A 25,303-nucleotide genomic window follows, 5' to 3' on the forward strand; every position below is an offset into this window, starting at 1 on the left:
ATTTTCAAATAAAAAAGTGATAGTTGACCATATTTTCTTTTAGAATTATCTATGCTTAATAAAATATATTCTGGAAATATTCCCTGTCCCATTAACAATTTTGAGCACTTACTCCTTGCCTGGCATTATCCCAAGTGGTTTACAATTATTAAGTGCACAAATCGTCACAACAAGCCTATGAGGTAAGTACTAGTATTAGCCCCTTCCTAAAATGAGGAATGTGAGGCATAAATACCCTAATCACATTGCCCAAGAGCACACTCTATTAAGTGGTAGGGTCAGGATTAAAACCTAGGCAATATGGCTCCAGGGCCCTCTCGGTTAACTACCAGTCTCTAAAAGTATAACTTAAATGCATTACTAGGGACATCCACTCTGTTCATGTGTTTACGTGCATATGAGAGATACACCAGCTCACCAGAAAACAGAAAAATGATACATTTAATTTCCTGGCCTTGATTTCTTTCTCATCTCTAGACATTGTGAGTAGTTCCACTATCAATCGCTCTTTATAAGAAATTACACATCTAAAAAACTATACTTCATTTTCTCAATTTCTAAAGCACTTCCTAAGGATCAAAGATACTATACAAGTTATTACAATCAATACACATACACATTCTAAATAATTCAACATCAATTAATTTAAAAAGTGAGTTAGGATAAACTTAAATAGTTACTGATATATAATATATATTATCCAATATCACAATACCTGGAATTTGAGACTTTAAAAAAATTTATTATGTATGTATTTCAAAATAGGAATTTAAGGTGGTTATTTTCATCAATAAATAATTGGCTAATCTTACTCAATGCCACAATAAGTAAGCAATCTTTATGATAAAATTGTGACTACTGATATGCCAACTTTTGAGAAATCTTTTAATACAATGTTTCATTACTCAATAAAAAAGTTTATGGTTACTGCATATTAGCCAGATGATCTCTTTCTAAGCAAAAATTCTAGATAGAAATCAAGCATTTATTAAAACCCCAGTTAATATGAAGCAGTTTTAAGCAATTAGCTGCAATGGCAAATTCATAGATTTCTTAAACATTTACCTATAAATACTTTTCTAAAAAATTAAAATCTTTCTCCCAAACTTTATCTCACCTCATATGTATGTCACAAAAAGTGATCTATTAAATTTATACTTAATGACATAATTATTAATATTTATTATTTATTATACATATAATCAAGCAGGTCAGTTTAATTTTGTTATTGCAGGTCTTCTTTTCTGGACAGATTTTTTTAAAGATAAACAAGTGCTAAGACTATGAAATTCTCTTATCAATTCAGTATAGATGTTTAACTACCTTCTGTCATACCTGTACATTAGTAAATGAAAAATGCCTCTTTGAACTTAACATGCTATAAATATTCAGAGTGAGAACTCAGTAATATTTTGTTGGTTATTAGCACTTCTTTACTATGTTGTCTAAATTTTAATTTCTCTACTGAAAAGTAAGGTACAGGTAATTTTCTGATGTTTATTCAATGATTAAAATAAGAAAAAGTGAAAGTTTTGTGTTACCAGAATTGCTACCATTGAGAAGCAAAGACAAAAGAATTAAGGAGGTTTTATAATAGAAAAATGACCATATGAACTTCTGCATATGATAGTACTAGTCAAGATTACTATCATCTTGTATCTCAAAGCTCATGAATTGTGCACGAGCAAACTACTATGTATATAATTGTGGCTCATTTTCTAAAGTGCACTTTATAAAGTGGTAGCCACTTTATTTCAAAAAACGAACAAACAAAACTTCAGGGATTTAAACCCAGATATGAAGACCCAAAAATTGTATGATGTTCTACACATGTGTGTATATATAAGCTTATGCAAATAAATTCCTATTAAAGAATGCCAGAATTTACAGAACGGTTTAAAGATGGTATGTATCATCATTAAAAAGATGTTCTAAATTTGAATTTCATTTTTCATCAAGTTAACCATCAGTAACCAATACAGAGAATGTTAAATCACTCTAAATAGAGATAGATGCCACCTTGAAAGCAATTAGAAATGATTGTAATATACTCTAAGAAAAAAAAAAAATTTAATATTGTTTAAATTTAAAAAGCATTCATGTTTAATTTATCCTTCACTCCATTATTTCTTATTTACTGTTTTGTTCTACTAGTATTAAAATTAATTGTGCATAAATCAAAATATTATACAGGATTTTCTGGTGTCTGAGCTACTTTTAAGGATCAGATATGATATTGTGAGGAGTCATACCAGCACTTTTAAAATTATGAAAACCCTTTTACATCAGAAGAAACTTATGCTAAAGATTCATGGCTTAAAAAAAACCAGTATTTCAAGCTCTGAACTTATTTTTGGAGAATAATGTGGCTCTGTGACCATATTTCAAAACACTTCTACTGAAGTGCATCTAACAACAAAGGAGAATGAACTTGGAGGGAGGTAAAGGATTGGCAATGAAAATTCATAGATTTCAAAGTTATCTGAAATAACGCATAACAATTCCATGCAATTTTTATGTCTAGTCTATATCTTTTTAATACAAAATTTCTCTTAAAAAAATTGGACACTTCCTAAAAATTCAACATGCTTATCCCAAGGCTATTAGTACCCCCTTTTATAGTTCCACATAGGTCAAACTGAAGAGCACAGAGCTCGAAAAAGTTGAAGTGCTCATTACGCAGAATTGTAGTACATGTTGTAAATTTTCAGTTATGTAAAGGTTTAACTAAGTACTATGTAAAAAGGTACTGTTTATTTTTCTGATAGATTTCATAGTATTTATTCCACACTACTGAGATTCTAAAACCTAGAAAAGCAAAATTAGTAATTATGTTTGTCTAATACAAAAGAAAGTATCTTCCATTTTTCAAGTTTTCCCTTAATATACAAGGCAAACTTTCCATACATTTCTATTTATCTATTTTAAATCAAGTTAGCTTCAACAAATCTAATTACCAGTAGAATATAAAGAGAAGTACGTGAATCTTTATAAACATTTAAAGTATATTTTCCTGTCAGATAACCCCATACCTGCTATCATGTCATCTACAGCACTCATTTTCAGCAATACTTGTTCAATTAGCCCAACTTCTGTGCTAGTCTGTAAATTCCGAACACTTTTTCGTAAAATGGCTGTAAACATGCTCCATATTTCTGCTTGACATGTTACATCACAGTGCTCCAAAAGCTCTGTCATGCATGTTATACTCTCAGCATCCTGGATAATAAAGTTCATCTCCAAGTCAAATTCTCCACCAACCAGCTGAAAATGAACAAAAAGAAACAATAACTAATGATAACATGAGAGATCATTTATAACAATAAATTAAAAACAATAAAAGAATTCAACTAGCAGGAGAGCATAGCTACTCTAAAAAATTTCAATTCTAGTCTAAAACTAATTTTGATAAAAATTTGAAAGCCATAGATAAAGGTGCTGTAAGAATTAAAACTAGCAAAATCTGAATTTTTTTTTAAATGGAAAAAGGCAATTTCAAATCCAGCAGAGCAAAATAGTGGATGACTACTGGGTAGGATTCATGACAAATTCCTATGAAAAAGAGAAAGAGTTTGGCCCCTGGGCTCCTGGGGGGCTCAGTCAGTTAAGCATTTGACTCTTGATTTCGGCTCAGGTCACAATCTCAAGGTCATGAGATCCAGCAGCCTCCCTCCCTGCACCTGCCCCCCCAAATCCCCGCACCCAGTACAGGGCTATGCGCTGGGCATGGAGCCTGCCTAAGATTCTCTCTCCTCCTCTTCCTCTGCCCCTCCTTGCTAGTGCTTGCAAGTTCTCGTTCTCTCTCTCTCTCTCTCTCTCTCTCTCTCAAAAATAAAATAAAATGAAATAAAATAAAAAATAAAAGCCTGGCACTTAAAAGTGATAATCATTAGAAAATGAAGAATTCACTAGGGATAAATTTTAATACCTGAAATTTCTTTTGTGACAGTACTAGACTGACAAATAGATGTAACAGAAGAGAAACAAAAGGGCCTAATCTTCATGTATAGAAGCTAAAGAAACATGAAACTGATACCAGCAAACTTATAGTTAATGTGAAAATGATAGAGGGGCGCCTGGGTGGCGCAGTCGGTTAAGCGTCCGACTTCAGCCAGGTCACGATCTCGCGGTCCGTGAGTTCGAGCCCCGCGTCAGGCTCTGGGCTGATGGCTCGGAGCCTGGAGCCTGTTTCCGATTCTGTGTCTCCCTCTCTCTCTGCCCCTCCCCCGTTCATGCTCTGTCTCTCTCTGTCCCAAAAATAAATAAAAAAAAAAAAAAAAAAAGAAAATGATAGAATCTATGTTAAAAAATACTTAAAAGAGGGGTGCCTGGGTGGCTCAGTCAGTTAAGTGTCCAACTTCCACTCAGGCCATGATCTCATGGTTTTTGAGTCCGAGCCCACGTAGGGCTCTGTGTTGACAACTCAGTGCCTGGAGCCTGCTTAAGATTCTGTGTCTCCCTCTCTCTCTGCCCCTCCCCCACTCTCTCTTGCACATGCACACTCTCCCTCTCTGTCAAAAATAAACATTAAAGGGTGATGGGTATTGAGGAGGGCACCTTTTGGGATGAGCACTGGGTGTTGTATGGAAACCAATTTGACAGTAAATTTCATATATTAAAAAATAAAAAATAAATAAATAAATAAATAAATAAAATAAACATTAAAAAAAAAATTTTAATGCTTGAAAGATATATACCTAGTATTGTATAATACTGTATTTGCAAAAATGTGAATCGATACACAAAGATGATTTAATAGCAATGTATTTGACTTGTGACATTATGTCAAAAATGAGTCAAAAGTACTACTGTCCCCCCCTCAAATGCTACTTTAAGTACAGTGATGGATAAATACACATAAAATAAAGTATATGATGATACTCTTATTCTCCCTTAATCAATTCACATATGATGTATTAATTACATTGTTGTTAAGTACCATTTTTAAAGAAAAACATTGAAAAAATGGATATCTTTCTGGTCTAAAGAATGGAAAATTTAGAAACAGCCATATACAAAATGCCTGACAAATCTGAAGTCATTCATTCATTAATAAATATCTTATTTACTAAAGACTAGAAATTACCATTCTAGGAACTAGGGATATATCTGTAGACAAGAAAAAGCCCCTGCATTAACAGTGTTAAGTTCCAGAAATAAAGATGTATATATGTACATATGTATGCATATTACATCTTATCTCCCCAAAAGTTGAAATTGGTTTATAAGTTACATAGAGCATAAGAAGACATAAAATGTAAGTAGTTAAGTAAAAGAAGCAAAGGAAAAATAAGTTTAGGGGCAGATAAGTACCAGAAATTAGAATCAAGAAGTAGAATGTTTTATCAAAGAAAAATATTCATTATAAGGGTGGATGATCACAGGCTATGAAATAAGATTAATAATAATAATAATAATACCACTGCCAGGTAACCTTACATACATCATTTAGTACTATTCATTCTAAGGGCTTTACATATGTTAAATAATTTAATTCTCCCAACAACGTAGAGAAAAAAGCTATTATTATCTTCATTTTACAGATAAGGAAAAATAGGCAAAGAAAATTTAATTTGGAAAAGGTCACAAAACTAGTAAATACAGGATCCAGAATCAAAACCCTGGGATTTGAGGGGCTCCTGGGTGGCTCAGTTGGTTGAGCGACTGACTTCAGCTCAGGTCATGATCTCGCAGTTTACGAGTTCGAGCCCCACGTCGGGTTCTGTGCTGACAGCTCAGAGCCTGGAGCCTGCTTCGAGTTCTGTGTCTCCCCCTGTCTCTACCCCTCCCCTGCTCACGCTCTGTGTCTCTCTATCTCTCAATAATAAATAAACATTAAAAAAAAAAATTAAAAAAAAAAACAAAATCCTGGGATTTGATCCCAGGATCAGAATAAGTCTGTCTTCATACAAGTCCATATAAGCAATAAAATCTCATTTAAGAATATTTTTAAAGTCTTTTGAAATTTAAGAATTTAAAAACAAAATTCTCAAATTTTAAAATAATACATTATGTGTGTATTTTTCTCTGTAACAGCTCTAAAACTCAACTTTATGAGAAACTAGCCCTTATCCTAATTTCTGATTTTTTTTTTTTTTTTTAACAAACCTAGATATTCTCTCAGGTTAAAGGCTGGTTTTATTTCTGTGTATGAAACAACTTCAACTCCTCCTATTTGCCTTATTAACAAAAATAGCTACAAGAATAGTTAAGAGATTGTCTCCGAATTCAGACTTCCTGGATTCAGATTTTAGCTGTATTACTCACTTGCTGTGTGACCTTAATGACTCTACTTCTCTAGGTCTCGGTTACTTCATCTAAATATGGGAATGAAAGTTCCTTATCTAATAGTGTCGTTGTTATGAGGATTAAATAACATAACTGGGTTTAAACCCTTAGGAACAAAGTCAGGCATATAGCCAGCATTCAGCTAAGGTGAGCTATGACCAGCTCTCTTATAACCCCTGCTTTGAGCTTAAAAAAAAAAAAAAAAAAAAAAAAAAGTAGTCATCTGATCACATATGTCTGAAGTACCATGAAACAGCTAGCTTAACGCCTTGTTTCCAGCAAATGTCAAACTGCTATGGATTATATACTCTCTTAGATATTAATTGTAGATCTGTGAAAAACAACTCAAACATCTTTCCACCATACCATGGTCTTATCAAAGAACTGTTTGCTTTTTCACTATTATATACCCAATTGACCTGGGTCACTACTATGAACCTTGTAGACCAGTGGCTAGTAACACAGAAGAGGTCATCTAAAAGAGAACCATATAGAGAAAAATAAACCACAGGTTTGAAAATCAATGATGTGAACACTTACTGACTACACTAACAGAAGTAGATACCAAGGCATAAGTCTACTGAGCTTCTAAATAACCTGTGTGAGAATTAGGATACATTAAAATGGGAGAACACTGAAGAATTTTTTAGACTAATCTCCTAAATGAATTGTAAGGGCTTCAGTTGAGTCTGGCATAACGAACAACCATTATGTAATGTGTAAAAAACAGAGATGGGCTCAGTGGGAAGAAAAAAAATAGTCTGCTTTTAAAGGAATTAACAATTAATATGTGTAATTCTAACAATCAGGCTCTGTTATGTGAAGCTTACGGTTCCATCTTTCAGTTAAAAAACAATGCTCCTTTCTATATATCATTTAATTACAAAAGAGTACAGTCTGGCTCTCTGATTTCTTTGCCAGCAGCTGTAAAAAAATTTATTGTAGATTTTGTAAAGTGGTCGTATATTTTCAGCTGGTCTTTGTAACCTTTATTATAATTTTTAATACTTTAATGTGAATAAGGCTAAGTGCTTACAAAACTATCATTCTAAAATTAGAGAAATATTTATCCCCCACTTAAAAATGAGTGGTTCAATATTTACCAAACTAAAACATGTAAGAGAAAGTAGAAACAATTGGCCTTTATTACTTAAACCATTCTTTAACAATCCTATGAGGAAAGGCATAATCGTCCTCATAGAAATGAAAATAAATGAGATTAAGCAGCATGAACAAGGTCACATATAAGCAATCCAGGATTCTACTCTATTGAATAATGAACCTAAATACCTTCCTATGAAGTCAGAAGTACAAACCTAAAGAATAGAAATGGGATGTATTATGGTAGTTTTACAAAGAAATCAGTGTTTTATGAACTCTGTGTGGGAGAAAAGGAAAGAGAAAATAATTTCTATGGGTAAGCAATAAAACATCCAGAGGTAGTAAATTTTTAATTTGTTTTTTTTTTTTCATTTTAAAAAGCAACCAATTTACTTAAGGTTATTTTGGCAAGAAAGTAGAAGACTCAATTTTAAGGCTCAATTACAGGAAAATTAGCAATAAACACTAAAAAAAAAAAATCATAGGAAAACCATTTAAAAATCAAACAAAATGACATAAGAAGGCTAAAAAAGCTAAATCAAAAGAACCAAAATCACTGTTACCATAGTATAAACAAGATATATAAATCAATTAAGTTTCCTGTAAATCTGAACATTTCAATGTAATACTCTATTTGAAGGTAACAGTCTTCTTTTCTTCCAGGACTTCTCCTTAAAATTCTACAAGGTATTACCACTGCAAGAAAAGTGGCCCACGATGGTTCTTCCTACTCAAGAATTGGTCATAAGTGAATTTATATAAAATAAGTATCATAGCTGAGCTATTTAAATGAAGTAACTTATTTACATAAAGTAAATAAAATTTATTATATAAAAATTTGGAATATAAAATGCTGACTTGGAAAATATTATCTTCTGAAAGTACTAAAGTTACTAGCAATTTAATATCTTTTGTCTTTTTAATATAAAGCTTTTAAATATCTTCATTTTGAAATCTTAGATTATTTGAATCGTATGTGATAATTATTTTTCATTAAGTAGATCAGACTGGACAATTATAAACCATTTAAATTTCTTTGCAACTTATTCTTCTGGATAAATTCTAAACTAGATAACACTACCTATAAAGCCACAATTTAACACCCCAGCTTCAGCTTCCTCTACTTTCCATTTCCTAGCTAATGTCACAGGAACAATTTCTGCATTGCAGATCTCTCATTGCATCTAAAACTTTTCATAGATGTTACTCCCTATACATGACATAGAGTTCTCTCCCAACTTTTATATTTGTTAACTTCCATTAAACCTGCAACCACTAACTCCAGATAGAGTTAGATACCACTAACTCCAGAAAGCCTTCCCGTTACCTACAAAAATGGCCTTTCTCTGAATTCCCAATATACCCATGCACACCATAGCAATCATTGCATGATACAGCTGTTTACAAATTTTTTTCTATTCCCCACATTACAATAAGCTTTGTAAGAGTAAGGACCATTTTTATCTAAGTATCCACTATACCTATACCTTTAGCCCATGAAAATTATTCAGTGTTTCACATGGAATGGGGAAGATGGCAAGATGGGAGGGCAGGAGGAAGGGAAAGAGGGTCTAGTTGTAAGCCAGACCTTCTACTGTGTTTCCCTTTTCTCCTTCAGTAATGAACTGCTCTTATCGCCATATAACTTTTTTAATGCTGGGGGGCGGGGGGAGATTACAAAGCCAGAGATATTTTCTCATCCCTGTTTATACCCTAAGGTCGCCTAACTTTTTCTTCTATTACTACTTGGAAAATATGTAATCTTTTTTTTTTTTTTCAACGTTTTTAATTTATTTTTGGGACAGAGAGAGACAGAGCATGAACGGGGGAGGGGCAGAGAGAGAGGGAGACGCAGAATCGGAAACAGGCTCCAGGCTCCGAGCCGAGCCGTCGGCCCAGAGCCTGATGCGGGGCTCGAACTCACGGACCGCAAGATCGTGACCTGGCTGAAGTCGGACGCTCAACCGACTGTGCCACCCAGGCGCCCCAGGAAAATATGTAATCTTTAACGAATAAAATTCAGAAGATTTGTACTCTTGACTTAGTAAGGTACTAGGTACAGTACATACAATTTTAAGTTGTTAAAATCTGGCTTAATTCTATATCCACTTCCAGTTTCTAACTATTTTCAAGTGAAATCAGTATACAATATCTTCCCTTGAAAAAGATCACATCACCAAAAACTGGTAGAATGGGCAACTCCGGGGCAATGTTCTCCCTAAAAAACTAATGAGCTGGCAGAAACTATCAAAATCAACTTCTGAAAAATTCTGGAATCAAGACACAAATGTACAGCAACCAGAGGAAGACTTTGTGAAGAAGCAGCCACTGTTTTGTGATAAAAGGAATGTCCCATCTACAATCCCCCACATCCCAGAGGGCAATAGTCATCAGGACAGCATCCATCCTGCACAAGTGTGAGGGTTTCTAGTTCCAGAGGAAGTGGCAGGAATCTTATACTCAAGGTTGTAGGTGTCAACCTATCTGGCAGCTTCCCAAAGGACAGGTGCAAAGAACTGCCTTTGTTTCACCAAACTTGGAATATCCCCAGGGCTAGGACACTTTCACTAAAAGCATTTAAAGCCACAGGTATTAGCTGCAGCAGTCTGAGCTAGAGACAGTACTTGGGACAGCAATAGACAGACCAGAAGCCTGGGAAGGAAGACGTGGGGAAAGAAGGTACGTGTGGGTATACGGTCTTCGAAAGGCTCTCCTGGACACTACTGCTTGCATGCCCAGGGCAGGTTGCACGTCATAAAAAGCCTACAAAGATCCTAACCTTTCACTTGTAGCTGGCCTTTAGGCTCTACACTAGTAGGAAGCAAAAGCTGGCGGAGAGCTGTAAACAGCCCGACTAAGCACTATAGGAGTGTCTCAAAAGAGCAAATCTGCAAAGATGGGAAGAGTATTTTTTTGTTTCTTCTTTTTTTCTTTCCTTGGCTCCAGGCATTTAAAGTAATTCTGTCAAAACATCAGCTGACCACCAAACAAACAGAACTTCAATGGCTACACACGACAGAGAGGACAGACTTAGAAACGTACTTTAGAAAATCACTAAGCAAACAACCCACAACAGCAACAACCAACACAGGGGAAAGAAGAATCTGATGTCCAGAGTTACCACATGACAATATTCAAAATGTCCAGTCTCCTACAAAAAGTTATAAGACATGCAAAGAAACAAGAAATATGGCCCATCTAAGGAGAAAAAAAATAATGTTCAAATTTTGATACATTTGTCTTGATGATCTCCTTCCTCTATTTTGTCCTCCTGCTTACATATTGTTTTCTTTCTCTTTCTACACAGATGTCCTTTCCTATAAGTCAATCAAATTACTTTTAGAAGCAGATACAATCTAAATTTTAAAGCTCTTGAACTATTAACCTCTAAAGAATGCATCTTTGAGATAAACTTGTACCTATAATTTTACAAAGAAATAAAAAAAAGGAAATATAAAATAAAAATTAAGAACCACCATTTCATGAACACTTATGTACTAATTCATGTATATACCGTCCCATTTAATTCTCATAATTTTGTGAGGCAGTATCTCAAACAAGAAAATTAAGATTAATCTACATAACCAGCCCAAGGTCCCAAAGCTAGTGTCAACATCATAATTTTTCTTACTTTGTCAGTATTATATAGAAGTAAGTATATCAATACTAAAGAGACCACTCCCAAGACATACATATGTAACTCCCTCAGTCATGTCATCTTCAAGATCTGCTGCGTGCATAGTAAACAACTTACAGGTAAATTTTTAGTACATAACAGGAAAATACTTTATAATTTGGACATGAATGTAATAAAAGTAAATGATCCTAAACCCAGATGACACACTAAGGCAAGAAAAATACAAAACTGCTTGCTTCCTATTTCTTTCACAATAGTCATCTCTACAATTAATTTGTATTGGTAATCTTTCTATGGCATAGAAATAACTATACCCAAGAGTATAACAAATGGTGCTACAAATACAGTCCATAAAAACTCTAGGGAATGGAGGAGAAAGCAAAGTGAGTGCTTCCTTTAAAATATATTTAAAACAACATGCAGTTTATCAAAAGCAGTATAATCACTTTTATAATTACTTTGTAAGACTATAACAAACAGATGATATACACCTGGCTGCTAGCAGCCAGCTAATGAGTAAAATACAGTAAAAATTAAAAGTCTTAATTGCCAAACCACCATATACTTCTAAATTGTAACTCCAAGCCTAACAATGAAAACCCTAATCCATCTCATAAATAAAGGCAAAACAAAAATTTTTGCAAATACTAGTTGAGAGAATTCATTGCCGGCAGACTTACACTACATGAATTGTTAAAATCAGTTCTTCCAGCAGAAGGAAAATGATACCAGATGGAAATTCGAAATGACATAAAAAATTCAGGAATGCTAGAATTGTTAAGTCTGTTGTTAAATACAAAAGACTTTTTTTCTCATTTTGAAAACTCTTTAAAAGATACTCATAAAAATACCAACAACGTATTAAGGGATTTACAAATATAAGGAAAAAAAACAATGACTAGAAGAGCACAAGGGACAGCAGAGGAAGAAATAGTATACTTTAGAAGGTTCTTACTATATACCTGAAGTGGTATATTATTTGAAGGTAGAAAGTGATAATAATGTATACTGTAAACTCTAGGAAAACACTAAATATAAAAAAGAAACAATTTCAAAGACCTTAACAGACACCTCACTGAAGAAGATATACAGACGACAACAAAGCATTAGGATGTTCCACAAATCATATGTCATCAGGGAAATGCAAATTAAACAACAAGATGTCACTACACACCTATTAGAATGGCCAATATCTAGTACACACTAACAATACCAAATGCTGCAAGGATGTCAAGCAACAGGAACTCTCATTCATTGCTCATGGAAATGCAAAATGGTACAGCCACTTTGGAAGAAAGTTTGGTGGTTTCTAACAAAAGTAAACAACATACTTTTACCACATGGCCCAGCAACTGCTCTCCTTGGTATTCACTCAAAGGAGTTGACAACTTAGGTTCACATAAAAGTCTGGACATGGATGTTTATAGTACCTTCATTAATAATTGCCAAAACCAGGAAGCAACCAAGATGTCCTTCAGTTGGTGAATAGATAAACTGGTACAACCAGACAAGGGAATATTATTCAGCACTAAAAAGAAATGAGCTATCATGCTATGATAAGACATAGAGGAACCTAAATTGCATTAGATAAACCAATCTGAAAAGACCACATATTGTATGATTCTAACCATATGACATTCTGAAAAAGGCAAAACTATGAAGATAATAAAAAGATCAGTGATTGCCAGGAGTTGGTGAAAGGACAGATAAATGGGTGGAGCACAGAGGATTTTTAAGGCAGTGAAAATACTTTGTATGATATAGAATAATGGATACATATCATTATACATTTGTCAAATCCACAGAATGTATATCACCAAGAGTGAGCCACAATGTAAACCATTAGACTGAAATGATTATATGTATCCAGATAGGTTCATCAATTGTAACAAATGTATATACTCTGATAGAAGATGTTAAGTGGGGAGACTGTGCATGTGTAGGAGCAAGGGATATATGGGAAATCTCTGTACCTTTCCCTCAATTTTGCTGTGAATCTAAAACTGCTCTAAAAGCTAAAGGCTTAATTTAAAAAGTATTATTTTAAAGAAAAAATAATAGGTATAATTCATAAATCAACAGTAAATGTAAAATGGAATAATAATATTTAATCAATCCAAAACCAGACATGAAACAGGAAAAAGAGAAACAAAAAAAGGGGTGTGATAAATATAAAATAGCAAAAACAGCAGACTGAAATGTTGCCATATTAATAATTACATTAAACGTAAATAACATACAACCATTACTTAAAACACAGAGATTATAAGAATGTATAAAATAAGCAAAATCCAATTAAATTCTATATACAAAAAACATTGTAGAGGCCAGCAAACTTTATTGTAAAGAGCCATACAATAAAGATTTTAGACATCCAGGACCTTATGGTCTCTATCATAAGGTCTCTATCTATCTACTCAACTCTGCATTTGTAATTTGAAAGCAGTCACATATAATACATAAATGACATGGTGTGGCTGTGTTCCAATAAAACTGTATTTATACAATGAAATGACTAGCAGGTAACTGACCTCAGAACTAAAATATAAGACATATGTTAAAAAGAAAATGACAAAAAAAGATACACCGTGCAAACACAATTAAAAAGAAAATGGTGTAACAATATTAGTATCACATAAAACGGACTTTGTAAAAGAAAAATTGGAACTTTCCATCAGGAGAATGGAGTTGATTCATCAAAATGGCATAGCAGCCCAAATAAGAATGAATCTAATAAAAGAGAAAAAGAAAAACAAACAAGTCTGCAATTTTAGTTGTAAATTTTGATACTCCTCTCTCAGGCACTGGGAGAATAAATGAACAACAACAACAACAACAACAAAAAAAAAACCTAAAAATATAGAAGTCTTAAATAACATTATCAACCAGCTTGACCTAGCTGTTAGGGAGGCATATAAAACATTCCACCCAACACTCCACCATGCCGTAATGCATACTATTTTCAAGTGCTTTATCAAATATTCACCAAGATGAGATTATCCTGGGCTGTAAAAGAAATCCCAATAAAGCTTAAAATTCGTATCACAATAAAGTTAAAATAAAAATCAGTAAAATTATGGGGCACCTGGGTGGCTCAGTTAGTTAAACGTCCAACTCTAGATTTTGGCTCAGGTCATGACCTCATGGTTCATGAGTTTGAGTCCCGTATTGGGCTCCCTGCAGAGCTCGCTTTGGATCCTCTGTCCATCTCTTTCTCTGCCCCTGTTCCCCTCAAAAAATCAGTAAAAATATATATCAGAAAAAAAATATGAAAGTCTCTGGCAAACTTATACTTAATAACCTGTTTACCAAAGCAGGTGTGATCAGGGAAATTAGGAAAATAATTTAACTAAATAAAGTGAAAACACAACATGTCAAAATTTATGGCATGTAGCTAAAACAGTGCTCCAGGGAAATTTATGCTATTAAATACCTATATTACTAAAGAAGAAAGATTTCAAATCAGTTACCTCTAGATTCCATATTTAGAAACTAGAAAGAGTAAATCATAAATAAAGACAAATTTAAAAATGTAACTAAAACAAAAAAAAAAATCAAAGATACAAAAAACAGTCAAAACAATAGAGAAGAATGATGAAACCAAATGCTGGTTCTTCAACTAGCCAGATAAATCAAAAATGGGGGTGGCAGAGAGCCTTGGGAAAGAAAGTCTAGAGTGGAATACAAATTAGCATCAACACAAATAAGACTTATCACTATAAATCTCACATTCACTAAAAGGGTAATAAGTGATTCTTCTAAATAATTTTATGTCTATCAATTTGACAACTTAAATGAAAAACACAAATTATTTGAATGATATAAATTACCAAAGGTTATTTTAAGAAACAATCTAAATAGTCCTATGTAAGAGAAATTGAATTTGTAGTTACAAATCTTCTCAGAAACAACACCTGAGATCCAGATGATTTCACAGATGAATTCTTACTTAAAAATGAATTACTATGAACTCTACATAATCCTTCCCAGAAATTTTAAAAGAGGGAACATTTCCAACATTATTTTATGAGCCAACAATACCACGATAATAAAACCAGAAAAACTATCAGAAAAACTATACCCAAATAATCCTCATGAACATAGACACAAAAAAACTTTAACAAAATATATAGCAAATCTAAATAAACAACATGTTAACAACAGAAGAATCATACATCATCAGTAAGAACATTTTAGGGGCGCCTGGGTGGCTCAGTTGGTTAAGTGTCTGACTTTGGCTCAGGTCATGATCTCATGGTCCGTGAGTTCAGGCCCTGTGTCAGGCTCTGGGCTGACAGCTCGGATCCTGGAGCTTGCTTCAGATTCTGTCTCCCTCTCTCTCTGCCCTCCCCCTCCCACGCTCTGTTTCTCTCTTTCTCTCTCTCTCAAAAAATGAGTAGATTTAAAAAAAAAAAATTAAGTACATTTTATCCCAGGGATGCAGGAAGCTTACCAATCAAAAAATCTAACAATGTAATTCACCGTTATCAACAGACTGAAAAGACAAAAGCCATCTGATCATCTCAAAAGGTATAGAAAAATCATGACAAAATTCAAAACTAGTCATTATTAAAAAAAACGTTCACCAAACTAGGAATATAAAGAAATATCCTCCAACTGATATAAGCTATCTGTGCAAAACCTACAGCTAACATCATACCTAATGCTGAATGACTGCATGCTTTTCAGGAATAAGGCAAGGCTATCCTCGTCTGCAACCAGTTCTATTCCGTATTATCCTAGGTGCCCAAGCCAATGCAAAATGCCAAGACATACAGATTATACAGGAAAAGATAAAACTCTCTTTATTCACAAACATCATAATCATTTACATAGAAAATCATAAGAAATCTACTTAAAACTTCTCCAATTAGGGGCACCTGGTGGCTCAATTGGTTAAGCCTCCAATTTGATTTCAGCTCAGGTCATGATCTCACTGTTCATGGGATCAAGCCCTACATGGGGCTGTATGCTGACAGTGGGAAGCCTGCTTGGTATTCTCCCTCTCTCTCTGCCCCTTCCCCATTTGTGCTGGCTGTCTCTCTCAAAATAAATAAGTAAACATTTTTCAAAAGTGGAAAAAAAGTCTCTAAAGTCTCTTAAAAATAAAAAATCTTCTCAAGTTAATAAAGAATTTTACTAGTCTCAGGATTTAAGATCTATACAGAAAAATCATTTATATTTCTCTTTATATTAGCAAGAACAATTAGAATATATTAAAACCAAAAATAGTAAGATAGCATAAAACATGAAATACTCAAAAATTCACCTAAACATGTGTAAGGTCTGTACCCTTAAAACCATAAAACATTGCTATGACTTTTGGGTTTGCTTTTGTTTTTTTTTAAATAGAGAAAAAAAAAAAAAAGACCCAAAATCTAAACAGTTGTAGGAATGTACCATATTCAAGGACTGGAAGATGTCAATTCCACCCATATTTTTACACAATCTAAGCCACAATCATGCTGCCTTTTTGTTAGGAATTCAGATTCTAAAATGTACACGGAAATTAAAGAAGCATGTAATAGCCAAAACAAATCCAAAACAGAAGAATAAACTTGAGAGGCCCTAAACTACCAGACTTTATAACTTACTACAAAGCCACATAAATCAAGACAATGTGGTACTGCCATTAGAATAAACATACACATCAACAGAACAGAACAGAAAGTCCAATCACAGACCCACACAAATCAAAATAAAATCAGTACATCATCAACTGATTAGAGACAAATGTGTCAACATAAATAATGGGGAAAGACAGTGTTTACAAAGAGTGAAATACAACTGGACGTCCATATGCCAATAACTGAACCTTGCCTCTTTACACCATTTGTAAATGAAAGAGCTAAACCTATAAAACATCTAGGAAAGAATATTTTGAGTTTGGATTTGGCAAATATTTCTTACACAGGCCACAAAAGGACATTACAAAACTGATGATCTGGACTTCTGCAAATTAATATACTGTTAAGAAAGTGAAAAGATAAACCACAGCCCAAGAAGAAATATTTGCAAATCACATCTGATTAAGGACTATTCAGAATATATAATAATATATAAAGAGCTCTCACATTTTAATAATAAAAAGATAACCCACTTTTTTAAAACAGGCAAAAGATCTAAACTGATGTTTCCAAAAAAAATATGAAAATGCCATATAAGCCCATGAAAAGATGCTTAACATCACTTGACATTAAGAGAATGCAAAATCAAACAGCCACTAGATTCAAATAAAAAAGACTGATAATACAAAACGTTGAAAAGGATATGTATGAAACAACTGGAACTCTCACTTGTCTCTTACGTGAATACAAATGATATAGCCACTTTGGAAAACAATTTGGTACGTTTTTCATAATGTTAAACATACATTTACCTATACATCCTGACATTTCTACTCTTAGATATTTACCCAAGGAAAATGAAAACCTAGGTTCACCTATTTTTACTAATACCCTACAAATGGAAACAAGCTTCTTGGAAACAACTCCCCTGCTTAATTCTAGTTTCATCACTTCCATAATAAAAACTCCCTGTGCAGCTACAGTGAATGAAGCAGTAGACCACGTCTCCACTTCCTTTGCCCCTGTATCTGTCCACTGCAGCCAGATAATCTTTTTACAACGTAAATGTCACTCTTTAGCTTAAAGCCTTTCGATAGCTTCCCACTGCTCTTGTAACAGAATCCAAGATATTTCTGAAAGTCTGTAAAACCTGAATAAATCTTCACATCTGCCTTACAAGTTTCAGCTCACATTGCTCTCTCCTTTGCTCATTACAGACTTCCATCACTCAGATTCGAGCAGTTCTTAAACAGGCCTTGTTTCCACCCCAACTGCTGGGCCTTTTGCTCACTGTTCCCTCTGGCTGCAGTGCTCGTTCATTGGCTACCCTAACTAAAGTATGTCTCCATTACTCTGTATCAAAAAACATTATTTCCAATTCACAACTCTAATTACAGTCTATATTTGATTTATGTGTATACTATCTGTCTCCCATAAAAGAAATATAACTTTCTGCAAGACAGAGTCCTACTGCTGCTCTCTCCATTATATCTCCTAGTGCCTTCCTCAGTGCCTGGTACACAGGTTGTAACTTTCATGCAAGAGGGCCAAGTTCAAGTAGCTAATGAAACAATTACCTAAAAAGTACATTTCCCAATCAGATACATCAATACTTAGATTCTAATGCAAAGTAATAAATTTTATTTTTTCAACATAAAACTTAAAAATCCCTTCAAAATAATCTTCATTATATATTTTACTTTTATGCACACATACATACAAACACAAATATACACATGTGACCCTAACTATTTATAAGAAAACTGTATAGAAAATCACTTCAAAGTCTAATGCACATAAGTTATATGAAAGCATAACACATTTCGTTTCTAAACTCCAAATTCTAATTATAAATAATACTTGAAATCTGAGTTTTAAGAGTTGTTTACTTTGATAAAAAATAATTACTTTAGTTATTTGCTTCAATTTAAATGTAACTGTGCAATGAATGATGACTTTTACATGGATGAATACAAGATAACCAAAGATTATATAAAAAGAAAAACACCTATGGGACAGACACCTGGGTGGCTCAGTTGGTTGAGTGTCTGACTCTTGATTTTGGTTTGGGTCATGATCTCAAGGTTGATGGGATCAAGTCCCAAGTCGGGCTCTGTGCTGACAGCACAGAGCTGAACCTGCTTGGGATCATCTCTCACCCTCTCTCTCTGCCCCTCCCCCTCTCATGCTCGCTCACTCACTCCCTCTCAAAATAAATAAATAAACTTAAAAAAAAAAGAAAAACATCTACATTCCATTCTCTTATCTCAATATCAAAATCTAGTCATAAGTATACCTGCACAATGTGGAAAGACACAATTTACACACATAAATCTGTTATACCTAGTCAAATAAGAATTATGTAAGTTCTCTAACATAGCACAGAGGACTTTTACGAGTCTTACTCTTATATATGAAAAAGTTTTGAAATGCAGAATTTAAATTCTAAAATAGTTTACAATCAGAACTATCCTTGATCTTCATAATGTTCTTAAGGCTTATTTTTTCATGATTTTTGTTTTTTCAGGCCACATGACTTGAATTAAATAGCATTCATTATATACCATTCGATGACATTAGTTGTGTAGAGAAACAGAATTCTTTAACTCACATAAAATTTTAAAAAATACTAATATTGAAAAAGGGTGAAAAGTAGTTCTATGCACTCCTGGCTTTTGGTATTTGTTTTTAAAGGATCTTGGGATCAAATACAGAAACCAACATATCTCACGAACAGCTGGAATCATTTACAAAAACAAACATCTACATTTTTAGAGTAAATTTTGCACGTGTATGAGATGAGTACAATAATGCATTAGTTTGTGAAAGGAAAATAAAAACATCTAAATAAAAAGGAAGTTCTACTACTACTCCTTTTTATTTTATGTTTCATTATCACTTTATTCTGTTTTACATGATTAAATTCTCTTGGAAGTCTAAAAAAAATTTCACTACTTGCATGTGCTACTGGGTTCATTTTACAAAAATAAAGGTTCTTAATGTGGATCAATCCAAATTGTGGGTTACTGGTAGTCAACTTCTACCTAAAATACCCTTAATGTAACAGTCTTTTTAAACTGTTCAAGGTTTCACAGGCCTCACCAATCCCGATCCTTTCTTTACAATGTTTTCCCATGGAAATAATATAGAATGTATATTGTCAATGAAAAATTAAAATGAAAAGTGCAAGAACAAAAAAAATTTTTAACCAAAGATATATATTTTATGTATCTATATATTTTAACTAAAGATATATATATTTATATATACATGTATATATAAATATATGTATGTTTATATATATATATATATATATATATATATATATACAGCAAAACCTTGATTTGTGAGCATAATTAGTTCTGGAAACCTGCTTGTAATCCAAAGCACTTGTATATCAAAGCAAATTTCAAGAACCATTGGCTCAGTTGTTATCATGTGACAGCTGGCATCATGTACGACTCATATTGCAAGACACTGCTCATTTATCAAGTTAAAATGTATTAAAGGAGCAGCTGGGTGGCTCAGTGGGTTAAGCATCTGACTTCGGCTCAGGTCATGATCTCGCAGTTCGTGGGTTCAAACCCAACATCCGGCTCTGTGCTGACAGCTCGGAGCCTGGAGCCTGCTTCAGATTCTGTGTCTCCCTCTCTCTCTGCCCCTCTCCCCTCTCTCACTCTCTTTCTCTCTCCAAAATAAACATTAAAAAAAAATTTAATGTATTAGAAATATTTGCTCATCTTGTGGAACACTGACAGAACAAGCTACTCACAATCGAAGCTTTTACTGCATATGCACATGTGTGCATGTTATAGCTATATATATCTCTTACATATATGTGAGAGATATATATATGAGAGAGAGATGTAGCTCTCATATATATGAAATATATATGAAATATATATATACATATATATATACATATATAAACATATATGAAATATATATATATATATATATATATGAAATATGGAACACACTCCTCAAAATTTCAACTTCTTGGAAAAGAACTGTCATCCATTCTGTAATACATATTAAATTAAAAGAGGAGAGAAAAAAACTATCTCCCTACAATAAAACCCTTTCCCTAAAGAGCAAATCTAGTTTTCCCCTTTCATACAAGCTTGATACTTTCATGTCACCTTGGACTCTTCTGCTCTTTTCTCCTTTTCCACTGCCAAGCCCTAATGTTTCTTCCCTACTCGTGTACCTCAGATTCGACCCTTCGTTTTGCTAGCCTCTGCACCAAGCAGTTTCAAAATCCCTTCCTTGGAGCCTCACAGTATCATCCTACTTCGACTCCCTACTGAATACCACTGCCAAACTCATCTTCCTAAAATACCACTCAGGTCATCATACTGCTTCTCGATAACCTTTTCACTAAATGAATTGTTACTTATTTATTATCTGAATATCGAAATTATCTGAATCTACTGTATGAAATCCTAAAATAGCTTCTCACAGAAGTACTGATCAGGCCCGAAGGGATGAAATGGAAAGAGGTCCCAGCTTTTATTTATTCATTTATTTTTATTTATTTAAGAGGTCCCTGCTTTATTTATGTATTTTTTTAATGTTTGTTTATTTTTGAGAGAGAGAGTGAGACAGAGCATGAGCAGGGGAGGGCCAGAGGGAGGGAGACACAGGATGGGGAGCAGGCTCAGGCTCTGAGCTGTCAGCACAGAGTCTGACACGGGGCTTGAACCACTACTGAGAACATGACCTGAGCCTAAGTCGGATGCCCAACCAACTGAGCCACCCAGGCGCCCCAAGAGGTCCTTGCTTTTGAATCAAAGCTCTACTAAAACCTCTGGGCAGAAGTACATTAGTTTAGTACGCTAGGTACACCAGCTTATTTTTCCTCTGAGCCCAAGTTACTACATAATTATATATGAAGGGATCTTATATATAAAATCTCTAAGATCTCTAAGATCTTCTCGTTCTGGGATACAAAGTCTCTACTGAGAAGACAACTGTGATGTAAGCTGAGGTATCATGCAGGCAGGACAGAATTTAGAGCCTGAAGACCCAAAGTGGGTAAAATAACATTTGAAAGACTACAAGTGAGGCACCAAATAAATTGCCAAGATTACCTGGCCAGCTAAATGCAAATGAGAAGATTCATCAATTCAACTGGTTTGAGAGAAATAAAAAATAGTGACTAGAAATATAAAGCATTACCCTCTGATTCCCAGAGTTCACAAAGCTGCTTGAGATGAAAAGTTTTATTGGTAGTAACAAATGGAACAAGACTGTGACTTCCCAAAAGACTGTTTACATCCCAATGAGAAGGCATTCCTACTTTAAAAGGCTTTAATTAGGAAGCAACAAAGAAAAATAAATGAAGCACTTAACTAAGAAGTTGGGAAAATGTTCTAGAAATACAAGTCTGAAATAATTATGTGCAAAGAAATTATAAATGTTAAAGCAGAATCTCATGGGTTAGAAAATTTACAAGGGGCACCTGGATGGCTCAGTCAGTTAAGTGTCTGGCTCTGGATTTTGGCTCATGATCTCCTGGTTCCTGAGATCAAGCCCTGCATCAGGTTCTGCACTGACAGCATACAGTCTGCTTGGGACTCTCTCTCCCTCCCTCTCTGCCCCTCGCCCACTCACACTCACTGTTTCTCTTTCTCTCTCTCTCTCTCCCTCAAAATAAATAAACTTAAAAAAAAGGAAAGAAAATTTAAAAATTGTAAATTTGGTTACAAAATCCATAAAGTGATTCACAGATGAAAAATGAATAATATATACAACCTTCATTCAAAGAGAGAAAAGACTGAAAATTAAAAGCGAGATATAGCAAGTAAGTGTACTTTTCATTTCATAAAACAGATACTCAACATGTAATAATAAATTTACATAGAGAAAAGGAACTGAATCAAAATGTTTCTCAAAGTGAATCTCTAGGTTATAGGCTTATAAATCTTTTTATCTTTACATATTTTCCTATGCTATAAATTTTATTCAAAGAATTCTTTACTTTTATAATCATAGAAAATATAAGTTTGGGATGGTATAATAACTCTCAGTATCAAGAGTTATACATAAACACTGGACTACAAATCGCCTAAAGGTACGACCTCCATTTGTCCTAGTGACCAATCTATGAACAGCACCTATATAGTGCTGAAATATCTGAAACTATTCTATATTTATTAAACAAGTATTTAATATAGTTATGATGATAGCAGTATATATAAAAGCAGGTTTAAAATAATATGTACCTTTTTAAAGTTTTCAAATGTAATAGCCCTATGACTTTTTTGATAATAGAATTCCTGCCAATTCTTCTACAAACACAACCTGTCTTGGGGTGCATAGATGGCTCAGTCAGTTGAGTATCCAATTCTCGATTTTGGCTCAAGTCATGATCCCAGGGCCCTGGGTTCCCCCTGTGTCAGGCTCCACATTGAGCATGGAGGCTGCTTAAGATTCATTCTCTCTCTCTCTCTCTCTCTCTCTCTCTCTCTCTCTCTCTCTCTCTCTCCCCCTCCCCAAAGCTTCCCCCCCCCCAATCCCCCCCGCTCATGCTCTCCTTCTCTCTAATAAAAATAAAAATAAATAACCTATCTCTTAGTCACAGAAACAAGAGCCGTTCAGCTTTCCATCTCCAGTTCCATTCCATAATATCCTAAGCAGTCCCTTCCTTATATAACTTCTTTCCATAACATGGAAATTTATCAAGTTCTCAATCAGAAAATAAAAATGAAAAATAATTAAAGGAAGGTGACAGAGCCCAGGAAGAACTGATGAAAAAGGCACTTAACAAGAAGAAAAGAAACAAGTCACTAACATAAGGTTAAATAACCATTATTTATTATTCAATAGTATGTAAAAAAAAATTTACTGACCCACAATTAATCACTACACAAATCTTCGGAGACTGGCTAACTTGGGATCAAATCCCAACTCTGCCACTTACTAAATTCATGACTTGGCAGATAACTTCTCAGCATAACACCACCTATCTCACAGGGACACTGGATGATTAAAGAAGCTACTTTATATTAAGTACCCAAGAGTGACCAGCTTAGACTCAATAAATAATAAATGTTAAATTCCCTCAATTTTCCAGTATAAGATGGGCAGCCAAAAATAAATAAATAAAGAGGAATATTAACTAGTTCAGATGGGAATAATATCCATGACTTTAAATTCATTAGCACTATGTGCTGATCAACAGATCTGAATACGTGGTTAATATTACTAAATATCAGAAAAATATTAATTTAAAAAGCAAAATTACCAAAAAGTCCTAGAAATAGAAAAAAAAAAATCACAAGGTGTTGGTTTTGCTTTTTAGAAAACAGAAATACACATTAAATACACAGGCATATAAATTAGTAATTTTCTTTATAACATACATACATATACACAAAAACTTAATCATGAGGAATTAAACTCAGGTAAAACATCATCTAGCCTAAAATGAATCATTCCTAAAATGAAGATACACACCTAAACTCAACTTCTATAAATATTTCTTCAAAATTCCCAGGAATATTAAGATCAGTCTGTAGTTCATATAGGAATTCCCAGTGGGTAAATTAACTTGTTTTCCTTAATATACAACTTAAACTATGTACAGAAATCAGTATCAAAATAAGTTTTGATAGAAAGAAATTTAGTATTTTCACGTCACATTTACATCAACTAATATATATTTACATATAATTCAGTTTAATATTATATCACTATTATACCAATATCAAAGAATTGATTTTACTGTTTGAAAAGTAAGTCACAGCAAATAACAGCAATAATCTATATAGCATTCAGGGTGTGGCAGTCAACCACTTATTGATATTGAAGGGGATCAGGATACGCCACCCCAAAATATGCCACTTTGGCATAAGAATTATTTTAAGCTAAAGGCAATTAAGAAGCAAAAGATACAGGAAAAATATTCTGCCCTCCCATAATCTTCCTAAAAGCAGAGCATAAATTTATCTACGTGAAAGGCATAAAAACCCACCTCTGTTGTGCTAGGATGAGAAGAGCAACCCTTATCCCTGGAGATGGAGAGTCCACCCCAAAAATGAGTCTGCAAAAACAAACTTTACCAAAATAACCCTTATCTTCCATTAGCTGTTCTCCCAAGTACTTCCTAGTCACTTGCCCACAATGCATTGTCCCTTGGATCTCAAACCCTCTTTCCTTTGTCAAGAAGGGTAATAATCTCTCTTTGAGTTTCACTTCATTTCTGTGAACCGTGATGTAAAAATAACAATAAACTGTATATTTGTTTCCTCCTGTTAATCTCTTTTGTCTGTTCACTTCACAAGCCCCACGTTGCTGAACCTTATAAAGTAATAAAAACTCTGGAGATGGATCTAAACTCTTTCAATTTACATGAGAAAGTGAAGTTATCTCAGTGTTCCTCTACCTTCCTACACTTCCCTATTTACCTTCCTACAGGACTATTTTATAGCTTTTCTTCTCTGCTTAAACTTCTAAGACCTCCTGCCCTATCCTTACTCTAGTGATGGCTATCTTCCCTTTGCACTAACAAAATAAAAGCAGGTAGAAAATAACTTTGTCATCTTTTATCACATTAACTCTGCAGGTATACACATATAATCTCCCTTCTCATTATTTTCTCAATTAATTATGAGAAGAAGAATTCTCATAATTGCTTCTTCTGGATGACATATCCAGACTTCTATACAAAGCCAATTGGAAGTACTGTTGAATGGCAAGTATATAC

The 25,303-nt window shown here is 33.9% G+C and overlaps 1 protein-coding gene across 9 annotated transcripts in view; it reads right to left on the reverse strand.

Moving 5' to 3' along the window:
- NBEA (neurobeachin) overlaps window positions 1–25,303 on the reverse strand; it is a 681,254-nt gene that overhangs the window by 599,447 nt on the left and 56,504 nt on the right. For 8 of the 9 annotated variants that reach the window (XM_058687599.1, XM_058687578.1, XM_058687548.1 and 5 more), the window contains exon 2: window positions 3,033–3,264. In XM_058687599.1, coding sequence (XP_058543582.1) covers window positions 3,033–3,264 — 232 coding nt within the window. Of the gene's footprint in view, window positions 1–3,032; window positions 3,265–25,303 lie in introns of those variants that run through there. The other variant, XM_058687609.1, reaches the window with a different exon arrangement.

This window comes from Neofelis nebulosa, chromosome 1 (genome assembly GCF_028018385.1).
Source record: "Neofelis nebulosa isolate mNeoNeb1 chromosome 1, mNeoNeb1.pri, whole genome shotgun sequence".
Classification (NCBI taxonomy): Eukaryota; Metazoa; Chordata; class Mammalia; order Carnivora; family Felidae; genus Neofelis; species Neofelis nebulosa.